Raw genomic sequence first — 24829 nt, 5'->3', positions numbered from 1 at the left:
CACGCTGCTTAAGGACACTGATTAAACTTGCAAATAGATCTATCACCTAAGACTGCTGTTTATTTAGAGGTTTTCAGAGATGTGGGGATTGTCATCCTTTTTTAATTGAAAAGGATTTTATACAGGTAAAAGCAGGAATAGATGATAGATAGATAGACAGATAGATAGATAGATAGATACATACATACATACATACATAGATGAAATTTACTTTCATATTATTACTTCAACAACCTAAAAATCTTTGGATAAATGTCTTTAAGTGACTTTAAACTTGTTTTTTAACAGGCAAGTGCAGCAGTCTATAAAGTTACAGCTATCAGACTGTCAGAACTAAAACCCTACATCCATCATCTCCCCACATTTGTTTAGAGGCCACACCTGCATCCCCCACACTCACACACACAAATTCCCAGTGGAAATTGGAAACCTTCTGCTAAAGAGCTGTTTCTTCAAGGACAAAAAGTGACACATTTCTGAATCCCAGAGCTGGTGACCAGCAGTGCTCCCACTGCTCTGTGTGTTTCTCACTCACATTAGCAGGGTGCAGCAGGACCTCTTACTCGCTGTAGTTTTGGTGAATTAACTGCAAAGGAGGAGGAAAAATACAGTTGTAGTTTAGGCTTTTTCTAAACACAAACAAAACATGTTGTCCAAATCTCTGCCACGCCAGTGTGGTGTTCCTTGACTGCAAGTGCCTCAATGGATGCCAAGCAGATGTTTTGAAATTAATTTCTGCTGGGCTAGAAGTTTGTAATTCTCATAATAAATCACATTGTAAAACTAGTGCATAAATAGGTTAACATTTCCATTTTCAGTGTGTTACAAATAAATAATTTCTACATTGCAAAAATTTAGCAGAATAAAGCCTTTGGAGCTGTCTGTGAAAACAGCCTTTGTCAAAGTTATTCATTACCAGCCAGGAAGGACAGCTTTATATTTGAACAGGAGGCTGAATCAGCTCCTCAGATTTTTCTTGCAGCTTATCAGGAAGTTTTCTGTGAACTTCAAGAATTCCCGGGAGAGTAACCCCCAGCAAAAGGGGGAAAACTATCAGGTAAAAGATCTTCACCAGCATCTGTTCTTGCTGACAGCTTGGCCATGACTAAATAGGTTTGAGAATATTTCCTCAGCCTAAAATGTGTGAGCACAGGAAGCCCACACCTTGTTCTCTCCAGAGAGAGATGTGTCCCCAAGTGCCATTGAGATCACAGTCCCTGCTTCTCATGGAAGGACTGGACACACAAATTTTGCACAGCACTCACCAGACCAGCAGATGAACCCTCCAAGTGCTACTACCAGACTGTGTTCCATCTAATTAGCAAAGCAATTTTGTGATAGAATCAATTAAATACAGTGCCAGGCAGATGGTGACAGAGCCATGCGGTGTGCAGAGCTCTATCTCTTAAATTCATTATCTGGAATATTTATCAAAGTCACAAAGCCTTTCAATGCTGATAACATGCTTTACTGTGTAATTTTGGTCTGCTCTATTTCAATTTTGTTCCAATTCTTTCCCCCACCTCTGGCTTTCCAGAAACCCAAATATCTTTCAGTAAGGCTGAAACAGCACTTATAAAACTGTGTTATGAGCAGTAATGGCAACTGGTGGTTATGCAGCACCTTAAAGAACTTCTTCATCTTCTATAACCCTGTTGGGAACTCTGTACACTAATTTGACTTTCAAACATACATGAAACTGGAAGATGAGAACCATTTCAGGTGCTTCTGAAAAACAGTTCATCCCCCAGCAAATGCCTACAAGCAGGACTTAGATACTTTTTGTTTCTACTCACAAGCAAATCTGTCATTAGCTTTTGAGATCATGGAATTTTTGGTGGACTGCAGCTGTACAGGGATTCCCAGGGAAGCTGACTGTGTGCAACTTTATTTGGAAAAAAACCCAGCAATTCAGTCTCAGCTGTTAACTACCAGAACAGACCGGTCACCCAGAGAATTGTTATATTGTATACAACAATATAGCCACCAAAGTATTGGGATGTATTTCCTATTGCCCAAGAAAACTCCCCCATCAGTCTGAAAACTGGTCAATCATTCCTGTCAGTGCTGGAGTTCTTAAAAAAAGAATTGCAGAAGCATGGTAGGGTTTTGCTTTGGACTAGACTAGATCCTCTCTGATGGTATTTAGGTTTAAACAACAGCTGTGATGTGATTGTTCAAGCCCTTAGACAAAACCCTAAATTCAGATTCTAGAATACCAAAGCATGGAAGGTTGTGCTTTGTGCAGGTTTGAAAACAAAAAACTTTCCCACTGCATACCCATTAGTAGGTTATTAGTCCAATTCTGGTTTTGGTCTGAGAAAAGCTTCTTTCTTTGAACAGTGAAATCAATGGCCAAGTTCCTCAGTCTGTTAAGGTACCCACTGCATTCACTGCAGGGGCTTCTGGATTGGCCTGTCACTAAGGAATATTAGTGAGATCTGCTTCTTAAAACACTGGCAGCTCATCAGCCAGAAGCAGATTAATGTCAGAGGGAAAGGGAAATTACTTTCAAAAACCTCCTGCCCACTCTGCCATTAGTGCCTAATTCAATATCCTGGATTCCTGTTCTTGGGCCTTGGAGGGAGTCAGACCCTTTGTTCTGGCATTGATAAAATCAGGTTCAGTGGTGTCTACAGCAGTGACCAGGAGGCCACAGCATTCATCATATAAGAGATTGCTTTGTATCAGCCATGCAGGATCTCAGAAATGAGAAGGGCAAAGCAAAATTAAATGCTAAGGAAGGAGTTCAGAAATAAATACTGAGGAAAGGGGAAACCCAAACCTGGCAGCTCTTTCTCAGCCATAGCACACCCACCTTACTATCACAAAACTCATGGAAATCTCAGGCCACAGCTATGAGAAGCCATGGGGCTCTGAGAACTGTTGTGGGCAGGAATGAACCACAGGGTTTTGAGATCCACCACTGTTGTGGGCAGTCTGGTCACACTGGAGCTCTGGCAGGGCTGTTTGAACAATCATGAGCAAATGGCAGGGACATCCCAGGTGCTCTGTTTGAGACAGGGAGACACATTCCCCAGGGCCTACACACAGAATGGTGCTTGTAAAACAAAGAAGATTCACGGTATTTTACAATTCCTTTCACACCTAGGCATGTGCAAAAAAATCTTTTTAGCCAGCCATGGTGAAGTGAATTTTCAGGGAAGGAACAGAGGAAAAACTCAAAATCAACATCTACAATACCTACTGAGAGTAAGAGTGGACTTCCCAGGGAGGGAATCCTGTATTCCAGGATAGATTTCCATCGTATGTTCAGCATATTGCTGCAAGATGGAAAACATCCGTGCAATTGCCACAAACCAGGCTGGCAGGAAGAGCCTGAACAAGTGGTGGATCAAACAAGGAGGATGTGGGAGGAGGGAATCTTTGTTCTTTTTGTAGCACCTCACACATGCAGTTTTCCAGCCATGGCTCCTGGACATTATAGCTGTGTAAGAATATCAGTCCCAGCGTGCTGAGCCATGGCTCCAAAATTCCTGAAAGGGCATCACAGTAACCAAGAGCAGCCCAAGAAGCCACGTGTGTGATTCTTGGAGAGGATTCCAACACAGCCCCCAGCGTGTGCTTCCCACAGCTGATGTGTGCACACACAAACACACACAGCTCTGCACAGGAGGAGCTTCGTGCAGAAAGGAAAAATCAAATATAACTTGACACTTCCCATTTTATTAGTAATTAAACACTGCATAGGAAAACTTATAATAATTCTGTTGTGAAGATTTTACTTAAAGCTCACATTAGCAGGAGGTTTCTGTTTGTTCCAAGAGCTGCATCTCCACAGCCAAGCCCCCAGATTGCCTCTCTGGGCAGCACCTCAGGCCTTGGGGAATCAAAACCTCCATCCATCCCAGCAGATTTATAAAGATGTATATAATCCTGCCTAAAGAAAGTCCTCTCTAGGTGAAAAAGATAAGGGAGGGAGGAAAGGAAAAAAAAAATGAAACATCAGCATGCAATTCAAGGGTACCTTAGGAAATAAATTCTTATAATCATGCTAACTCATTTGGAAAGAAAAAATAATGTCAAAATCAAAAATAAAAATTTCATATTGCAGGATAAGTCCCCAGAATTTAGTAAATTTTTACCCCCCATGGCTGTCCTGGCTTTCAGAAACAGAATCATTGCTTCCTAGCTTACTATGAGAGCTTAGTTTTATCACTTAGGAAGCAAAGCCCTTGAATAGAAGTATTGCATTTAATGTGCACCTACCATGAAATTCAGCCTAATGGGAAAGAACATGAACTGTTTCAAGTGTATTGCAAGTATGAATATATTTGCCTATTCCTTTCTGGCTCAGTCAACCAGAATCCCCAGACAAAAAAACACATTCTAGTATTTTTCTTCCTCTCCCTTTTCTCTTTCCTGTGCTCTCTTTTTTGATTGAGGGGGGTTTTTGCTGTTAAATCCTCTTGGATGGGAAGTAGAAGCACTTCTAGGACTTTACAAAAGCACTGTTGTGTGTGCATTCAGGGGAAGCTGCCCTGAGAAACCGTGCACGGATTTGTTCCAATTGAGAAAACAAGCTAAAATTTCCCTGGCTGGAAGAGGAAATCAAATGTATGACCTTTGCTCAAGGGTTAGCCACACATTTCTCAGAAAATACTCTTGGAAAAGTGGGGCTGACCTGCAGCACTTAAGATGTTCTTGCCTTCATCTCTCCTTTGTCTCTTCCTCCACCACTCATTTAGCATGAAGCTAAAGCTCACAAAGATTGGAGCTATCTTTTGGTGTCTCAGTTTACCTGTCTCCTTTTTTTTTAGGCTGTATTTTCTATCTAGAGACTTTACTGAAACCATGAGAAAGTAGATTGAAAGGGTAAAATTCTGCTTCAGGTTTAAACATACATTTTCATGGGAAGTAAAGAATTCACCCCACTGAAGCCAAAGAGAATCACAACCTGTGTGATCATTGCTCCCAGTCCCAAGGGTTACATGAGTGGAGGCTTTCATCTCAAACAAATTCTATTTTATGGAACTTGACACTTCTCATTTTATTAGTAGAGTAATTAAACACTGCACCGAAGCTTAAAATTATTCTGTCATGAAGATTCTACTTAAAGCTCACATTAACAGGAGGTTTCTGTTTGTTCCAAGAGTGGCACCTCCAAAGCCAAGCCCCTAGATTGCCTCTCTGGGCAGCACCTCAGGTCTTGGGGATTAACAACCTCCATCCTCCATCCCTCTCCAGCAGCTTCTTAGAAAGTCATCTATATAATCCTGCCCATGGAAATCCTCTCCAGGTAATCCTGCCTGGAGTCCACCAGGATGGTGGAACAGAATCAAAAAACAAAACAGAAGACTGTTGAGGAAAACATGTTTGAACACTGTCCAGACTTGGGTTTTGGACAGTTCTTGTCCAAAAAGCTGATTTCAAGAGAGGCATGGTACTGTTATTTAAACATCTACTGCATAAACATAGCAGAATTTGAATTAAATACTATATTTAAATATAGTATTAAATACTGATTAATTAAATATTAAACACTGAAAACATTACATGTTAACCTAATGACTGCATTTTTTGTTTCCATTCATTTCATTGCACGCCCTTGTAGAGCTGGTCCATATGAAGAGAAGGAATTTGCAATTTCACAGTTCTCTTGTAAGTTTGTACTCGGACTTCTCCAAGTCTTTGCCAGCAGTTCCAGGGAAGGCACACAGACCTTCTCCAGATTGTCAGAGGCAGGCAGGTGCTCAGGAGGGGCATTTCAGAGAGGTTTAACCCCTGCAGGTGCATCCAGGCTCTTCTTACTGCCCAAATGTGAGAGCAAGAAATTCCTGAAGCATGCTCCAAAGTGAAGTTCCAAAAGCAGGGGAATATTTGCTCTTTATATGTGGGATTCTGTCACACACAACTGAAAGAGATGGGAAAACTTAGTTTTAAGGAAGCACTGAAGGATACACAAATGGAAGGCTTATCAGAGGCACTGACAGGAAAGAATCCAAACTCAAGAGGCCCAGACTGCCCTGTGCCTGCCAATTGCCTTCTGAGAAGTCATTTCAGCTTCCTTTAACTTCACTTCTTCACTCAGCAAATGAATGTAACTGTATTTGTCAGCTTGGCAAATTGCTGCATCATTACCCTAGCACTTCTATGAAGCAACAAAATTATATTCCTTATATTCAGGAATACCTTTATTATACCATCTTCTCTATCAGGAAAAACACTCAAACATACCCAAGAAAAATATAAAGGGATGGGAGCAAATTAAAAACTACCCAATCAGCATCCAGTTTTGGGGCAACTGCATAAATCAGTTCTTATAAACATGCTGACTGATTCAGGCTTCTTAAGGTATCAGGCTGTTTGTTGTACTGGTAGTTTAGCAGTCTTTGTCAGGCAGTTAAGTTCTGAATTCACTGCTACTTGTAACTCTTCTTTCTTCTTCACTTGCATAGTCACAGGCTGTGACCCCCAGACAGGTTGTAGTTCTTTGAAGCATTCACAACATTTATCAGTGTTTAGTAGGAGAATGCTGTGGAAATCACCATCTACTGTTTCCCTGCCACAACAAAATGCAGCCTGTTGCCTACAAAAATCCTGCTGCTGGGCTGGTTATAAATTTCATTAATTACCTTAGACTGGATTATCAACACTAATGACAACAATAGCCTCTTCTTTTACAACTTCTATTTATCCTTTCTAAGGATTCATTTGGAAGACTGCTTCTTCCAGTAGTTATGTTTATTCAGCATATTCTTCTTCTTTTATTTGCTGGCATTGGGTTTTATTTAATGAGTATTTTACTGTCTGCTGAGGGTCACTATTTGTTGCCTGATACAGAAAATCTCCCTGACACACTACCAATTTCGGTAAGCAGAAATGAGCAAAGAACAGAATTTCATTAGCCCTCGAGTTACTGTTAATTAGAGCAGAATTTTATCTGGTTTTGCATCCCTAATTTGACAGCTTATCTTTGCAGAGGTTAAAAGGAATAGAGGGCTTAGGAAATAACTACTGAGCACAGAGTTCTGGCCCACAGGAGACAAGAGAGACAAACCTGCAGGGCTGTGGGCCCTTTGCCTGTCCCTGCAAGCACTGACAGTGGCTGATGGAAACCAGGAGCCTTAACACAGGAGGAGGAGCAGGAACAAGCAAAGATTGCAGTGCCAGCTCCTCCTGAAATGGGACTGGCATTGTGATGATGACTCCCCTTGTCTCAGGAGCTTAGAAAATGCTCAGTTCTGCTAAATACAGCCATTTTCAAGATAGATATAATGACAGTAAATTATCTGACAGGGTATAAAGAATGACCAGTTCTGTTTCATAGTGAGAAATGATCAGTAGCATTGTTATCTTTTGAAATATATTAACATATTTCTGTAAATGGCTGCCCTCTGTCAGGGGAGAAGACAAGGTTTGAAAGTTTCTACAAAGCAGCCTCTAAAGGCTGTTCCATAAACCCACAAACACAGCCAAGAAACTGTTCTTGTTAAAGGAGTTACCTTGCTATGCCTTTCCCTTCATCTGTTACATGAATCTATGAATTTCAGCGAAAGCACTTTCAAATATTCTGGTAATTTTGATTTTTAACACTTCTATAATACAAACTTTGAAAACAAGACAAGCCCAGCAGCAAGGCAAAACCCTCTCCCACAATCTAAAGGCATGGAATGGTGACAGTTTTAGAACATGAATCTCACTGCCTCCTGAATTGGAAAATTATGGAGGAATAAAATCAAGGATGCATTTACAGAATAAAAACTATGCACATAAGAACATTCCTGAACTGAGGCCCAGTTTCAATATCTTTATAAAAATAGCAGACTCCGTTTTTTGGCACATTATCTTTACAAAATATGAGTTAGTGGAAAACACTATATGCTACAGAATTGAGAATAAGATGAAAAATATAGGGTGAACAGAGTGAATAGAAAACAGGCAGCAGGGCCAGGGGGCAAAACACCTCCTTGAAATCCTAAATTCAATTCTGCCTTGAGTCATAACTGAAATAATGTGTCTGGTTTCATCTAAGTGGCTTCCAGAAGAGGTTGGTTCCTATCATTGCATTGCAAAAGAAGTGTTTGTAGCTGCCAGGCTTTGTTCCTCAAGGGGATTGACAAATAAATGCATATTATATATAAATACATAAATAGGGCAGGAGAAAAGTAAATGGAGTGGTAGACAAGAAAATATTCTGATGTCTTTCCTTAAGCATCACTGGTGAGACTCCCATTAACAAGAGCAATTCACAGAACCTGAAAATGATGTTTACAAATGCAAGAAACCCTGAGTATGCCCTCTCTGAGGAGGGAAGTGGAAGTAACTGCCTCAATCCTTGTGTGTGGGATAGCCAGGGAAATGCACAAAGCAGGAATACGGGAAAGGAAGACCAAAGAGTTGAGGATCTAACTCAGATAACGCTCCTGGCACTGACTCCTTCCCCACCTTTGTAACACACACTTCTTGTGAGTTAGACTGCAAAAGAGTCTGGGAATTAAACATTCTTTCAGTGCAGCTACAGGGATAATAACAAATTTCTTTTCCATGGATTCAGTTGTCTGGCCCCAGGAGTGCTGGATTCATCTGAATTCCAGTTTGGAGTTGGAGCACTTGGTGCCCATAGGGAGCTCTGCCACCCCATCGTGGGGACATGTTTGTGCCTCTGGTCCAGAAAAAGGCCTGGGACCTGCCCATGCATGCTCCAGGAGCCAGATCCAGGTGCTGATCCTGCTTCCAGAGTAAAATGGCTTTGGGAAAGGCTTCTGATACCACCCTGGCCACGAAGGGCTGTGGAGGCAGAACTCGGGGAATGGAGCTTGGCGGGATGCAGGCGCGGCTGAGGCTGGCACCGCTCCCTGTGTGACTCCACGTCTGCCACCAGGAACAAACAGAGCCATTCTGGGGATTCTCCAGCAAAGAGAAATGTCAGAACTGACACAATGTTTGCAGTAATAAGCTGTGTTGGCAAAATTCTTGTAGATGTCACCCGAATGTAAATGAACCCCGGTGACTCAGGGAAGCAATCTCCCGAAGAAAGAGACACAGAATTTATTTGCATTCAGCACTGGATTACAAATCTCACGGTTCTCTCTCTTCCTCTCAGACTGAAACTGCTGGCTCAGTGTCAGCAGTGCAGGCATGCATTTGTCCTTCTTGTTTTATAACTCCTTTAATACCCAGAGGATAAAGTGTGGATCCCTGAGCTTCTCAGGTGGCTCTTTTGCACTCACACTTTGCTGAAGGACTCCTGGTTCTCTTTATACAGAAGAAACACGTGGAAGTGATTCATTGGTGCAGAAACACAGACATCAGTCAGTGAAAATATAAGACAGATTAATGACTTCAATAAAATACAGAGAGGTCAATCCACAAACTTCTGTTGGGTTTTAAAAGTTTTCTTGCTCTAAATACACTCTGGAGACAGTAGGCAGCAGGGCTTTGCAAAGTTCTACAGAAACCCCATTCTGGAAATACTCTGTGGAACATAAGCTGACAAGAAGGACAGTTCACCTGAAGAAAATGCATGAATGAGACATTGCATTGCATAATGCAACATCTTCATTTTTGTTTCCCAGAGAAAGGAGATATCAGAATAAAAACAAAATGCCCAAAGATAGTACAGGAATGTAATTCACATTTCTCACTTTTTAAGGAATATAAAGAAAAATATGAAAAATCTAACAGACATAAATGCCATATTTTCACCATAAAGAAAAAGCAGCACAGTAACCCCCACTGCAGAAGAGATTAAAGCATCAAAAAAAGAAAAGTGAAAACTTTTCTTGGAAACAGAGCTGTTTCCATAGCAAGTCTCTTTATTCCCACTTTCTATCTTCACATAAGCCATGTAATATTCATTCAAAGTAATTGCTCAGCTTTAGGAAACAGTGTGCTGGTAATTCATCCCTCATCTCAGGTCACAGCAAGTGCAGGAAGAATGTGCAGAAATAGGATGTGACTGAACAGAAAGCATGACAGAGATCATGTGCCACAGAAAGAGCCACTGGGGTTTAAATTGAATCACAAGGGGTAATCCAGGGAAAGGCAGAGTTGTCACCAGCCAAAAGGACAATCCCTCAAATGTCTCCAGTCAGAGCCCCACTCACACAAGTGTGGGTGTCGTTCGTGGTGCCACCAGTGCCACTGTCCCTGCAGCCCTGCCAGCACCTGCACAGCAGCCTGGCCCCACCACTGCATCCTAACAGAGGCCAGCGTGGGATTTCAGGAGTGAAGCCAAAAATGTCTCCATGTGCTAAAATCCTGCACATTTAGGTTATTGTTTGGTGCTGGAGCACCTGCCTTATGAGCTAAACATTCTCATGGATCCAGTGTGGGCTGATGCTGGGCTGCTCCTGGGCACTGATATCACCCCTTCCTTCTGAAAATGCAGAGACCACTTGGATTCCGAGTTCCTGGTACATCCTTTGGTCTACTGAGACAGAAAAAGCTCTGTTGGCTCTGCAGGTGATAAATTCCTTCAGTGTAGTCCAGCAGGGGTCACCTCCTCCCGCTGTGTGGGGAGCTGCTGAACAGGGGAGCTGACACAATCAAAATAAACCCACAGATTTTTCTCCTGGAACCCTGCAAAAGCCATTTGAGTGGTTATACAGGAAACCACAGTGCTCTGCTCCATGTTCCTCAGGAAAAGGGGCACCTGCAGCCTCAGAGCTCTGTGGGGACACCTCTGCTCCCAGCACACTCCTCCAGGATGTTTCGTGCTGGCAGAGGGAAGGGCTGGGACAGCAGTCCCCACCCTCTCCCACAGGAATACTGGCATCCAACAAATGAAATAAAACAGGCCTTAAAGTCAGCATCTCTCCTACCACCTTGGGGAAACTTGAAAATCCTGCTGCATTCTGCTAAGTCACAGTGGAAAAAACCCTTCATTTTATCAGTAGAAATTGCCAACAAGAATTAGAGGACCTCTTCATTAATGGTAAAATAAGGCAAATATCAGGCAAACTGATTTTGTATTAATCTTGATTTGAGATCATAGCAGAGCAACTATTTGTGATAATATAGTTCTATACACATTTGTAGGAGACAGAGATAGGTTTGATGTGCTCATATTGAATTATCTTGAGTCAGAACCCAAAGGACAGTGTTTATAGAGTAAATAAAACCTTGAAATTAGATTTCCCTGCTTAAGGTTGCTTTTAAAGTTTAGGGGGAAAAACACTACTAGTAAAAACAAAAACAATGTACATGGTTTTCTTTGCAGAGCTTTTGGGTAATCTAACACTGATAAAGGGCAATATGGGGAATAAACACCCACCTTGTTGTGCTGTCTCCAGCCTCTCTCCAGGCAGGGTTTATCTCCAAGGGACAGAGCAGGGGAGCAGGAGCAGTGAGTTTTCTTCCTGAACCACAGAGCTCACCAAACACCCTCAGCACTCCCTGAATCACCAAGGCTGCCCACTCCTTCTCTAGGCTGCAGGCTCAGATATTGTTAGCTCATATTTTTGCAACCAGGCATGTGTTTGTATCCTCAGCCCTGCCTTCCTTGGCTCAGCCCAAAAAATCTGGGGTTTCAGGAAACTCTGCAGCAGCTGCTACTTAGAAAAATCTGTGGTCTCATTCACAGAAGGACTTAACAGGATAGTATTAACAAATGACACAGTGCATATGAATCCATCAATTATTGTAATAACCCAAACAACAGGGTTTTTCTTGTCTCACATGCTGCCAGCACAAGGGACATCACTGTGAAGTCCCCCTCCAGGTGCTACTCAGAACAAACTGCAGCAGGTCAGCATGCACTGGCTGAACATTCTACAGCTCTAACATAGCCTCATAAAGCACAGTGATCACCCTTGTTAACATTTCTAGCACATTTCTCCAATTAATACCAATGCAGGAGCCATCCAGAAGGCAGGAGGAGTTCAAACAGGATTTTGTTGTTGTTGTTTGTACCTTCCTTGGCCAAGCATTGCAGTCTGTCCTTCATCTGCAGCAGCTAAAAGAGGCTTAAAACAAACCAACACAAATAGAAACCAAAATCATATACAAACAACCAAAAACCGATGCAGAGGAGCCATCAAACTGATTTGTCAGTCAGTGATGGAGTAATCACTGACTTCAAATCACATTCCCTTTCCAGCTTGCAGTGGAAGGCAGGAGCCTCCCTTCCCCAGGTCAGGAACCACATCTCTGTAGCACCTTTTAAAGACACCACCACCACCCTCACTGGGACCCCTCAAAAGACCCTTGTGATGCAGAAGTCAAGAATGAGGAGTTGAAGGAACTGTTTGGTACATGCAAAGATTTGAAGCCTTTTCCATTCTCATGGTTTTCCTGAAGCTTCAGGACAGCAGGCACTTTGGATTTTTTAAAAGACATAGATAACTAAAACAATCCAAAAAGGATCCACTTCCCATTGCCATTCTAACAGGGCATTTTGCCAGTACAATTATATTTAGGATATACTGTGAAGTTCATGGGTTTATAACTTTGAAGGAGCAGGTGAAGAGTTACTTCTCAGAGGTAACTCACATTTAAACATTTAAAACATTATAAACATTTAAACATTTTAGGCAACAGGTCATCCTAAATTCACACCTCCATAGCAGATCCACACTGACTGTCAACTTTTTAATAATTAATGAGGCTCATCTCAGCTGTTTTACTATTTCACTTTCCAGTTATGATACCCACAAGAGCACTATCAAAGCTGTCACCCTTCATAGCTCTAGAAACCCTGGAGCACAGTTTCCCCCCTTTTATTCCTTTCAGTGCTCCATCACTTCCATGAACAAGCCTTTTTCAGAACAGCACTCACTTTTCTGCAGCTCACACACCTGTGTGTCTACAGTGTCCTATAAAATAGGAACTATTTTCATGCTGTCAGTTTCTTCACAAAAAAATCCTCTCTGTCTACTAATGCAAAGAATAGAAAATTTCACCTTGTTTTTAATCTGAATGTCTCTTAATCTGATTGTTCATGCACCAGGAACTGAAGAGGTTCATCCATTCCCACCAGAACTGAAGAGCAGCGTATCCAGCAACTCTGAGTCCCCCTAAGAGCTGGAGAATACAATTTACAAATCTAAGTTTATCAATGTCCTGATGCAAACTCTTTAGATTGCCCTCATATTGAAGGACATTCTGATTCTCCTGTAATGCAAGATTACCTTCAGGTAGGGAAGAAGAATGTTTAGGTAATTTGGATAGAACTCCTTAAGTGGCCACACCATGTGGGTCCTCTCAGCCTCATTAAGCACCTAACAAGGTAACCCTGATCTGCAGCACAGAGTTAAAATGAATAATTAAGGTAGGTGAAAGGAAACTGAAGAAGGGGTTCCAGTTTTTTGTTCTTATTTTTTTCAGATTTGTTAATCCACAGTATAAAAGTCCTTGATGTTAGCAAACATGTGGATTAAAATCCCTTTGTAATCACATGTGATCAGGACAACAGGGACAGAAATTATTTCCTTTTCTATTACAAAGTTGTTTCTTTGTCTGTGTGTCTACCCATGCACTTGAAAGGGGATAGAAGATTACATCAGCCTAGATACCAGCCTCTCTACCAAGAATTCCAGAGCTTTCTTCCAAAATTTTCCTTTTTTTTTTTTTTTCCAGTGAGTAAATGGGAACAATTTAACAGACACATTTCCACTGTGGGTATTAATAGAAAGCAGCAATAGTTAGTGACCTTTAACACAGACTGAACTTCAAGAAGGTGGGAGCTGGATGTTATCCCTGGATATTTCCAGGCAGTATCCCTACAAGAGCTTTTATATAGATAGTTTTATTAGAACCACCCCTGCTGGGCACACTTATTCTCTGGGACTGAACTATTTTCTGGTTCCTTTTGTTCAAAAGGCCACAAAACCCAGCCAGCCTTAAACCCAGCCAGTGTTCCAGATTAAGGCATTGTCCAGGGTCTGAGGACATCAGAGGATCTGAGGACATCACAGGGGATCTCACCTATGTGCAGCACCATTCATTACAAAGAGATTTATAATCCTTTGGAGTCAAAATTTAATCAGCTTTCCCATAATGTATAATTATTTGAGTATAATCTCCAGAACAGTGGGCTCACAGAAAAAGGCCAAGTTCTTGCTCCAGCCTGATTCTGCATCCCTCAGTTATGACTCTCTCTCAGTCTCACTGGGTGGCAGCACAGAACAATGCACACTGCAATTCCTGTTCCTTTAGAAATATTCCCTTGTTTAAATAATCTTTGAACACAATAAACAGTTTCCTTGTAAGAACAGTTTGGAATACCTACAGCCTAGACTGTCCAGTGCCTGGAGAGGAAATGGTGCAGCAAACACAGCTGATTCTTGGGGTATCTGTAAACTTCAGTCTTTCTCTGATGCTTCTCTCTGGGGACAGCTCAGAGCCCTTTGGACTTCCCAGCACATGCAGAGCTGGTTCAGATGTTTATGGTAACTCTGCTGAAACAGGCCTTGAGGTGGGAACTGCATTTTCTATTTTAAATATTCACATGTACACACTGCAGTTTATATTGAAGGTGAATAAATGTCCTTTCCTAAAGGCTGGCCTTGGCTTAGGGGGAGTTTTTTAGGTGGTTTTGAAGTATTTCCCCTGCCACCTCAAATGAAAAGCAAATTACATTATTTAGAGCAAGGAACTGTGTGAAGCCTGTAAGAGGAGCTCTGTGTGCAAGGCAGCAGAATGTTCTGCTGTCCCAGGAATAACCCCACAGCCTGGCAGCTTTCCCTGCCAGCTTTCCCAGCCCTTCAGGGTGAGTCTCCTCTGCTCTGGCAGCCGGCTCAGCCCTGCTGGACACACACAGGGCACAGTGCATGGTGTCATCAGCCACCCCCAGACACTGCAGGGACTCAGGGAATGGTCCTTGGCAGTGTGGCCAGCCCTGCACTCCCAGTGACCAATCCTTTCACCAAATGGGTGTTCTACAGAACCAATAGGAACTTCCCTCCCAGGTTTTTGAATAGTAATGTTTGAATGTTTAATTTTCACAGATCTTTCAGTGTCCTTGTATTCCAGTGGCTCCTTTAGCAACAAAGAACTCAGGTGATTAGAATTGTCTCCAGAATCAATATCTGACTTGCCATTATTGACATCCCTGCATCTGTCTAAGCAGACAACCTGGTCCTGTTCAGATGAAATCTGAAGGTATTAAATAAATTCTTAATGGTAAGAGAAAACCCCTTGATTTATGCAGGCAGATACTGCTGGGGCTTTCACAGATACAAATGATGATGTAAGTCGCACTAGAGGCTTTGTGTCCTCTGCAATATCATCACCATAACTCATGTGAGAGTGCAGAACACCACTGCAAACCATTTTAATTATATTTAAAAATTTATGTCACCTTGAAAGAAAGGCTGAGATAGTTCACATGTGATATCACCTCCTAAAGGAAGATCTTGGGAGTCCAGCATTTGTTAACAGGTTTTTATCTCAGCACCCCATTCCTTACACAACTCCCTGGATCAGTATTTCAGTCATCATTATTTTCTAAGCAGTAAAAATCAGTCATTCCTCTATGTGCTTTTTCAGTAGATCACTCCTACTGAAGACTGGCAAGGGAGCTGGAAAAAGAAATAGGATTGATTTTGATAAGAAAAGCCCTAAGTAAGAAGCAGCACAAGGGCACAAGCACTGTAGGAGGAGTGCTGGGGGTGTGTATAGAAGGTGGATCTGGTTCCTAAGCTCAGTTCAGCCTCAGCATCTAGTTGCAGGTGGATCTTCATTATAGAGCTTTGAGCCCTGTGAGCAGGGTAAGGATTGTTAAAGATGGTGACTGATAGGGCCAGTGGAACAATTCATTGGAACACCAGGAAAATACAAAACTCCATCATTTAAAAAGTCATAAATGGGAGGCAGTTTAATAGTGATCAGAAGTGGATAACTGATTTAGAGATTCATAAATGCATATAGTGCATAAGTCAGGTGCTCACCAGTTGTGACTATTTGAGCTGGCAAGAATTTCATCACCCTTCCCATTGTCTCTGTAGAGGTTGAGAGAAAAATCTGTAAGGAAAGGAACTTCTTTGTGGAAGGGTTTGGATTTTTGGTTTGGAGTTGTTTTTTTGTTGCCCCAAACATTATGTTTCCTGCCTGGGCTTCATGTCCCATGAGCTGCCACCTGCCCTTTGTAGGTTACAGACAGAGCTCATCCTCCTAAAGACATGAGACATCCAGATCACAGTTCAAGCAGACTGATAAGGTAAAAGATAAAATAATTAGCTTATTATATTTTTTCAAACCTTAAGAAATATTACTATATTGCAATTTTTTCCAAAGTTTTATATGATAAAATTGTGTGCCAAAAAATGATTCTCACAATGAAATCCCAAAAATTGTAGGGTTTGCCCTGTTCAAGTCACTACCAAGCTAGGTTGGATCTGAGCTTCTGAAGGTAACTGTAGTTTAATAGATAAAAGAGAATTCTCATCTTACTTATTTCCAAGCCCTAATGCATAGTTTCTGAAAAAAGTAATAGCTTTGGGTCCTGCTTATAAAACTTTATTATTTCCAAGTTGTTTGAATATGAAAAAATAGGGGGGAAATATTCCTTGTCTATCAGAAAGTGTGCTGTTATACTTGCAGAGTGATTTATTTCCCTGCAGTGGTATTTATCCTGTTGATAAAAGAGACCATGGATCTGAAAATTTGAAGATATTTCCTGTTAATTTGAAACAGCACCTATACAAGCTGCTGTGACATCAACATAATACCCTAAAGCCACAGCAGCTGAAAAGATTTATTTCCTGAGCCTTTCTGCAGCCACATTCTCTTTGCTTCTGACATTCTCAATTTGCAGGCTGCTGGTGATCCAATCTTCCTCATTCTGGCTCTATAATAAGGATGTCAATGCAAGAAGAGAGAAAGTCATTATCTGATAGGCAGCAGACAGGATGAAAAGGCAGAGTTTGCTGTCCTGGGGGAAAGGCCACCCTCTCTGCCTTGGAGGAGCTCCTCAAGGTCATGGGCAGCTTTTGTACCTAGCAGGATGTCCCACATTCTCTTCAGCTCTGGGCATCAGATAAAACTGAGCCATCCCAGCACACAGTCTCAGGTCTGAATAAGGTTCTCATTTTTAACTATTAATCAGTGAAAAATCTTAATCTGATTAAAACATATATATGCAGTAAAAAAGTACAGAGAGACTGAACTGCAGAGTGCTGCAGAGAAACTGACTCTGAATTCACAGGTTAATGGCATTCATGTGAAATGCTGAGGTATCTCCCACAGCAGCAATGAACAGGAAAGATTAGTTAACCATTTGTATAGAAATATTTACCTCAAATTTAGAAATAATAATTAATATCTTCTGTTTTGGGAACTGGTCAAATGTCATTGGTGCAGCAACTGACAGGAAAAAATGTATTTATTCATTGATTTTGTCAAATAACTACTAAGTGTCAATTCCAGAAGATGAGAAGAGGTAAAGGCTTGGAGCACTCCCTATAGAGTAATTATTGAACGTCCATTGTAGCTTAAGAGGCACTTTAGTTTTTTGTGTGGAAAGCAGAAAAGCCTAAAGAACAGGAGAACTGTGTTTGAGAGAACTAAACATGCTCCTGGGCCTCCTAAACTGCAAATTCCTCTTCCCATACTATTTGCATGGCTGTTGTAAAACTGCTTTATAGAGAGGGCATTTCCCAGACTGTTCTGGTCATCCACTCATTTCTCAACTTCTCTACAAGAGAATAAGAGAAATACTAAAGAACAAAAAACCTGCCCTGTTCTGAGCACCCTCACTGCTTCCTTTAGTCCCATAAGCAGATGACACCCTGGTATTTATCAAGCCTAAGTGAAGTTTCAGCCTTCCTCAGGATCCAATGGAATAGCTTTGAATCCAACAGAGACAATTTGAAGGTTCAGCTCCTGTGAGCCCTTGTATTCAGTGCTGGAGTGCATCCCTCTGCCCCTGGCTGCAGGGATGCTCCTGTGATCCAAACCCTTTCCCTGCTTGTTTTTGTGCTGCACCTCCCTTCCTCCTTTCCTGTGCCACAGAAACAAGCAGTGCAATTGCTGCTGATTTCCAGAGATTTATTTCCCAGGGCAGCAGCAAGGTCCAACTGGTCACTCTTGGCCAGATTAAACCATCCTGAAGCAGGAACTGTTCATAAAGGCAGAATCAACAAAGTCTTGGATCATTGCACTGATTTTGTGTATCTGGGTACTCCCAGCTCCTTCCTGACATCTGTCACTTACCTTCCTGGATAAAGAGACTGCATAATCCAAGGGACTGAGAAAGTAAGGATATCAGAAATGTGCTTTAAATGGGTTTGGTGCTTGAGATGTTTTGCTGCAATTCTTTGAAGGCCGAAGGATTACGAAGGGTGTGCTGCACCATCCTAAACTGACCCCACTACTCCTTCCCTGTCCTGCACCCTGTGTTACTGCAGTGCATTTAAAGGTCCTGGGAGGTGCTGGATCACCATCCCAAACAGATTCACTGACCCAGAGGGTGCAAGGAATACTCCTGTCCATGTGCTTCAGCTCTAGTTCAGGGATTCAGCACCAAGCCCACCCTGCCCTGAGGAAGGAGAATCCCAGGCTGGCAGGGATGAAGAGGTGGATAATTCTAGACACAAAATCTTTCCAGGACACATCAGCACTCCTTCAGGAGCTGGTCATGACCTTTCAGCCTGAGAAACAAAACCACTCCATGTCTCATCATCTCCACCAGTCATAGCATGAATTATCATCTTTATTAAGATGATACATTGGAAACCAGGGAAAGAGTTTTGGTTATCTTAGCAGGATCCAGCTCTAAAATCATCTCAAAGCTCATCAGTTCCAGAGGCCGTTGCAGCCTCACTAGAGCTGATGTGCCTTCAGGACAAAAGGAAACAGAACAAGACCCCAGCACCACCAAACTCCACTCAGTGTGGAGAGGAGACTCGTTTATGTGCAGGTGCTTCCCTTCTCTCTCATCTGAGTACAAGCAGGTGAAAGGCACTGAGGAAGAGAGAAGCCACTCCTAAGAAAGGGCTGAATGTTGGGAGAGCCAAGCTCCCAGGACATTTCACCCTGCCAGGATCTGACCCAGCTGAAACTTCCCCATCACTTATGGCCAAGTTAGAAAGGGGCAACCATCCCTTCAAAAGGAGTGAGGAAGAACAATATGCACCCAAAAACTTGGGCTGTTCCATACCTCCTTCAGTTACTTTCCAACTGGTTTGTTGAGATGCAGGAGCACTGAGTAAAATAATATATTGTGATATTTAAGGGATTCTTCAAAATGTTAATTTATTGTCTGACACTGAATGGACAGTCCAGGCAATCTTGCCCTGGTGTTCACTCTGAAGTCAGTATTCTGCCAACTGTGCCAGTTGTGCAGATTCTTGTTACTTAAACAGCTGCCATCGTGATAGAAGCCATACTGTGTACATCCAACGTAAATCATACCTAGAGGATTAGATAAAAAATATTCATATTTATGTATGTATTGTTTATAATTTGCAGTTTCATGGGAAAGGATACAATTTACCTCAAAACAAAAGTGTTAGCATTCTGTTAGTGCTGTTGTATTTATGGGCTTCACATATATTTGCAGATACTTCTATTCTGAAGGAAAAATCAAAGCATTTTTTAAAGAAGAAATGCAGTTTATCAAAAGAAGATGATTTTGAATAAGAGGAGAAAATTTATAATGTGAGGTTTTTTTGCCAGAAGTAATATAAACATCTCTTTTTTTCCCCCCCACAAAATTCAAACCCAAAGAATTTATATCAATGCAGCATTCTGCTGTTGTCACAGTAGTAAAGTCTGGAGGATCAGACTCACAATGTCAAACTAAAAATGGTGCCACAGGAGAAGTTGATCAAGTACATTTTGTGTTAGGAGCTGGGCTAAGGGGACTCATTCATTCCTTTTAATAAAAGCAATATTGCACTATAACTTGTCTATATGAGGGAATGGGTTCAGTTCAATTAAAAGCATAAAAAAACCCCAGAAATATTCATGCTGGTGAGAAACAATAGATAAAACAGACAAGACTTGGGACAGCCAAGGAAGCCCTGAGAATTTGGTGGAAAAATGGGGTGTCTTGAACAAAACCACACCACCTCAACACCAGTGCAGGAGAGTATTTTCTGTATGAAGGCTCTTGAAGCTGTTAAACTTCTATAAAGCAAAACAGGTCCTAATATCAGTGCTCACACTGGGTGGCACCACAGGAATCTCCCAAATAGGCAGTGTGGATATTCCAGCTGGCTTCCAGAACTGGGAAAAAAATAAAAGATAAATTACCTTAGCCAGGTCCTTCCTGTTTAGAGGATCATTCTGAATTTGTCCTAATTTTTTAAAGAGCTGAAAACACCACAGCCTCCTTCCTCCCCACCTGACAGCAGTTTATCACCAATTCCATTTCAGTGCTATTTGATATTAAATTGATGACCACAACCCTGACAGTTTGTGGGGCAACCTCACACCCCAGGCTCATGTTCTCATTATTCTGACAACAAAGTTGATTCTTCTTTAACCTTTGCAAGTCAGCCAAAATCACCAATAAATTTCCTGCCACTACTTGCAGATCAGGTGTTAATCCCTGCAGCCAGGATTTAAACTGCCACTCCTGTGATATTTGCATCTCTCAAAGGCAGAATTTGGAAAAATCTGAAGAAACAAGGCCATGGAAAGTGAGTGAGGGTGTGTTGGACACATTACCAACAGAGATAGCTTAAAAATTGTAAAAATGAGAAACGTGATTAAAATTTTGTAAAGTTTTGGGAATTTGAGTTCTAGCACAAGGGCCCTACGCCCCCCAAACATATCCCATACCCAAACCCAAATCCCATATCCCACACCCAAAACTTCTTTGCACTGAGTATTAAGTAGGACACTTGTCCATAACCTTTGATTTAATGCTACAGCATCAGTTTAATTCTCAGAAAATTCAGTCTTGGTTTTTGGCACGAGATACTTGTGAAAGCTCAGCACATTTCTTGGCTGGCTGTCCTAAATGCCTATAAAGATCCTCAGCCAACAGTCAAGTGCTTCCAGAAAATGTACAGAAGTCCACTAAGTGCTAATTCCCCTGGGTTTGTGTGAATGTTTCTGGTTGCTTGTCTCAATCTCAAGCATCAGCCAGTGAGAACATCCACTGGCTTGGAGCCATTGCCTCCTTCCTAAACTTACTGTGACTGCAAATCATCGAGTGGTGTCTCCCAAAGGAAAAGAGCAAACATTGCTGAGAACTCTCTGATAACATTTATCCTTGTAAACAGCACTGCACTTCCTAAAACATCAACTCACTCCACAGAATGCTCAAAAGAGAAAATTTTATTAGCCCTGATTTCAGCAGGAAATAAATTCTGGATTTGTTCAAGAGGCACACAGCCAGATATAAAAATATATCCAGGCCAGATTCAACAGCCAAGTTTGGTATATGGCATCTCCAGCAATATTTTTGCATCAATAAAATTTTGGCTTACTGATGCTGAGCAACTAATGGGAGGTTTTGTTTTAATTTGGGGTGAGAGGGGTATTCTATCTGCTAAAATCCTGAATCCTTTTCCCCATAATGTCTTCTATTTACCTTCCCTTTATTGGCAATGCAATCCCCCATAAATACATCTCTGGGCAATTAATTCCCATGTATAATCATGCTATCAGCTGATTCTCTAAGGAAATATTACTGTTTAACTTTTGATACTGTCTCTGTGGCTTGTCTCAAAAGGATGTTTGACTTGGCAATAAATCACTGCAGTTAGTCTCCTTTAAGAACATTTATTATTGAACTCAAAAGTACATTTATCGATTTTTTTATTATTTTTTACCAGAGTAAAGCAGTTGCAAACAAACAATCCCACTCTGGATGAGTCTCTGCACTACAAATCAGTTTCTTGGGATGGTGACTCTCCTCACAAACCAAAGGAAACTCTGTGCCACAAATGCAGGCTCCTTTGGCTCATTCTTGCCCAAAACTTTCTTTGCAAAATGTTGGAACCTTCTTATACCCCTAACAACAGGCAATTCCTCTGTTCCTCTTGGAGCTCACTTTTGGAATTTCCACTTTCCTCCTTGTGCACTTCAGTTCTTTCAGCATCAGTCAGTTCATGGTACAAAGCATCTCGGCAGGAAGAATCCATCAAAGTTGTGGATCACACAGCACTGCTCCAGCAGGATATTCCCAATGAACAGGGGAGCTGTGTTCCCCCTGCAGTCAGTTCCTGCAGCCCCAGGAATCGGTCCAAGAGCTGGCTTTTCCCCAGAGCAGGAGCTGGTGCAGTGTCCGAGGCCCTGTGCAACCCCTGTGACACTTTTCTCTCTCTGTCTCTGCACAGCATTTGCCTCGAACCAGAGCAGCCCGTCCAGCGCCTTCCCCAGCCCCGCGGAGCACGGCGGTGACAGCAGCCTGCTGGTGTCCCCACTGCTGGTGGCAGGGGTGGTCATCGGGCTGGTGCTGTCCCTGTCCTGTGCCACCATCGTGGTGGGCAGCCTGCGCAAGGACAGCCGGCTCGGCCAGCCGCACCTGCCCAGGGAGGCTGCGGACGGTGAGGGAATGAACGCGGGGAGCAGCCGGCACGGTGTGCAGGGCTGGGAAATGCAGTGAAATAATGGGATAAATTACGGTGTCATGGCATCATCTCTGTGCTGGGACTGTGTAAAGGCATCATCTCTGTGCTGGGACTGTGTAAAGGCATCATCTGTGTGCTGGGAGTGTGTAATAGCATCATCTGTGTGCTGGGACTGTGTCATGGCATCATCTGTGTGCTGGGACTGGCATCTGTGTGCTGGGACTGTGTAAAGGCATCATCTGTGTGCTGGGAGTGTGTAATAGCATCATCTCTGTGCTGGGACTGTGTCATGGCATCATCTGTGTGCTGGGACTGTGTAAAGGCATCATCTGTGTGCTGGGACTGTGTCATGGCATCATCTGTGTGCTGGGACTGGCATCTGTGTGCTGGGACTGTGTCATGGCATCATCTGTGTGCTGGGACTGGCATCTGTGTGCTGGGACTGCGTTCCCACTGCACAGCCCATAGATAATGGTTCACAGAATCCAACCAGCGCTGCCAGCAGCTCCTAAACAGTTTATTCCCTTGGTATGGGAGAAGATTTATTCTCTGTTGCATTTTCACATCCCCCAACAGCCTTAGCACAGTAATTTCTATTTCTTGGAAAGGCAGAGCCATTGTCATTTCAGTCGAGCCTACAACAATCACTGGGCAAATGGTGTTTGAGTGCAAAAGTGAATACCTGCCTGGAAACAGAACAGGGCACCCAAATATCATTATCTGTCACCACCATTAACAATGTCACTGATGATTTGGGTGTCATTACAATAGTCGTCATTGTTAGAGTCAAAAAGGTGCCAATTCCTACCCCCTTAACCAAAATTAAACCCATTAAACAGAACCAACACATGAGAAAAAGCCTTAAAGATAATTTGGGAATATCAAGGAGGTAATTTTAGAGGAGTGTTTTCAGCCCTTTTGGGCTTTGCTGACAAGAAGCCACTTTGTCAAGGAAATGACAGAAGATTATTTCTGTTTAAGGGAAAAAAAACCCAAAAAACCAGTTTAAAAAGTCACTGTGTAATTCTTCAGACAGCAAAAATTCAAATGATAAATGGTGGACCATCAAGAACCACATCCTCTGTGAGCAGGTTCCTCTACCTGCAGTTTGTTATGGGCACAGTTCTGTGCATATCATTGAGGGTTTTGTTTTTATTTACATAAAAAAAGCCAGTAATAGTGAGCCACATAAAAATGCATTGGCATAAATCTTGTTTTCACTGATGTAAATTAAGTATCCATTGAAGTCCATTGAATTTCATTTAGTTATTTGAACCAGGAATTTTTCTGTCTAAACTAAACAAATCTCCTAGGATCAGTTTATCCCCTTAAAGCAAGGAATAATTTCTTTTTGGCTTTTGCAGAAATATTTATCCAGATAAGTGAATAACATCTATATTTTGAGAATAAAGTTTAGTCCAAAGGAATTGAAATGCAAAGTCCCATGGCAACCTACAGAGGGAAAATAAAAACAAAATCCAGAAAACTAATGTCTACTATTAATAATATCAATTTTCCTCATTTTCAGCAACTACATTGAGGATTAAGTAGTTCAACTCAAACTGGAGTTACTGTTTGACCCAATATTTTGGCATGGTAAAATACTGACCATGAAGCTTTAATCACTGTGTTAAATCTACTACTCTGGTAATTTCATCTCTTTGAAAAAGCTTAGAGCCAGGCAAAACCAGAAAGGAAACTTTTCAAACTCCTTGTTAGAAATAACAGTGCTAGAGAAATGGAAAAGAAAAGCATATTTTGGGAGATATTCAAAAGAATAATCCTAAACTAAATTGTGCCACACTACGTTACATGGACACACACACACACAAATTATCCTCTAACACAGAAAATAGCATTAAACTCTTTATATTTATGGAGCTGGGAAGCTGTAGCATGGAAGCATTAAGAAATCCCTGGAGCAAGCAGCAGGATGATTTTTCTTTGCTCTTTTCCAGATGTTCCCAGTTTTGTCAGGGTTTATTGAGAACAGCACTTTCTCAGCAATCAAACACCTGCCCCTCCTTTCACTCCCCTCCCAGAACAGACAAACTTTCCATGGATGCAACTGCTGGGAATTTCAGTTACCCCACAAACATCTGAAGCTGCACATGGTAAAACTCACACTCCTTTTCAGCCTTTGAGGCACAAGAAAAGCTTTGGAACTTCCATCTGCCTTGTAGGGCAGCCCTAAAGGTGCAGTCCCTGTGCCACAGCCTGAATCATCACAGTTCATCTACAGGTGGTGTTCATTTACTCCTAAAGAAATAAGAATATCCTGTGAAACCTGATTGTCCCAAAATACCCACAACTCCTGTGCCCCAGAAAGGGTTTGTTTTCTGATGTATAGCAGTGTCATAAAGAGTGACAGAGAATGCAGCACAGAGGGGAAGAGCAGC

General features: G+C 42.0%; 1 protein-coding gene across 1 annotated transcript in view; it reads left to right on the top strand.

The window, feature by feature from the left end:
* The window catches only part of BEAN1 (brain expressed associated with NEDD4 1), a 51106-nt gene that overhangs the window by 14818 nt on the left and 11459 nt on the right, over positions 1-24829 (top strand). The window contains exon 3 of the mRNA XM_014261075.2: positions 22197-22406. Within this exon, the coding sequence (XP_014116550.1) occupies positions 22197-22406 (210 nt within the window). The remainder of the gene's footprint in view (positions 1-22196; positions 22407-24829) is intronic.

This window comes from Pseudopodoces humilis, chromosome 14 (assembly GCF_049639895.1).
Source record: "Pseudopodoces humilis isolate 2021_Gansu_Grassland_sample_001 chromosome 14, ASM4963989v1, whole genome shotgun sequence".
In the NCBI taxonomy this organism is placed as follows: domain Eukaryota; kingdom Metazoa; phylum Chordata; class Aves; order Passeriformes; family Paridae; genus Pseudopodoces; species Pseudopodoces humilis.
The sequence above is the reverse complement of the archived record's forward strand: the minus strand, read 5'-3'. Positions and strand labels throughout refer to the sequence as shown.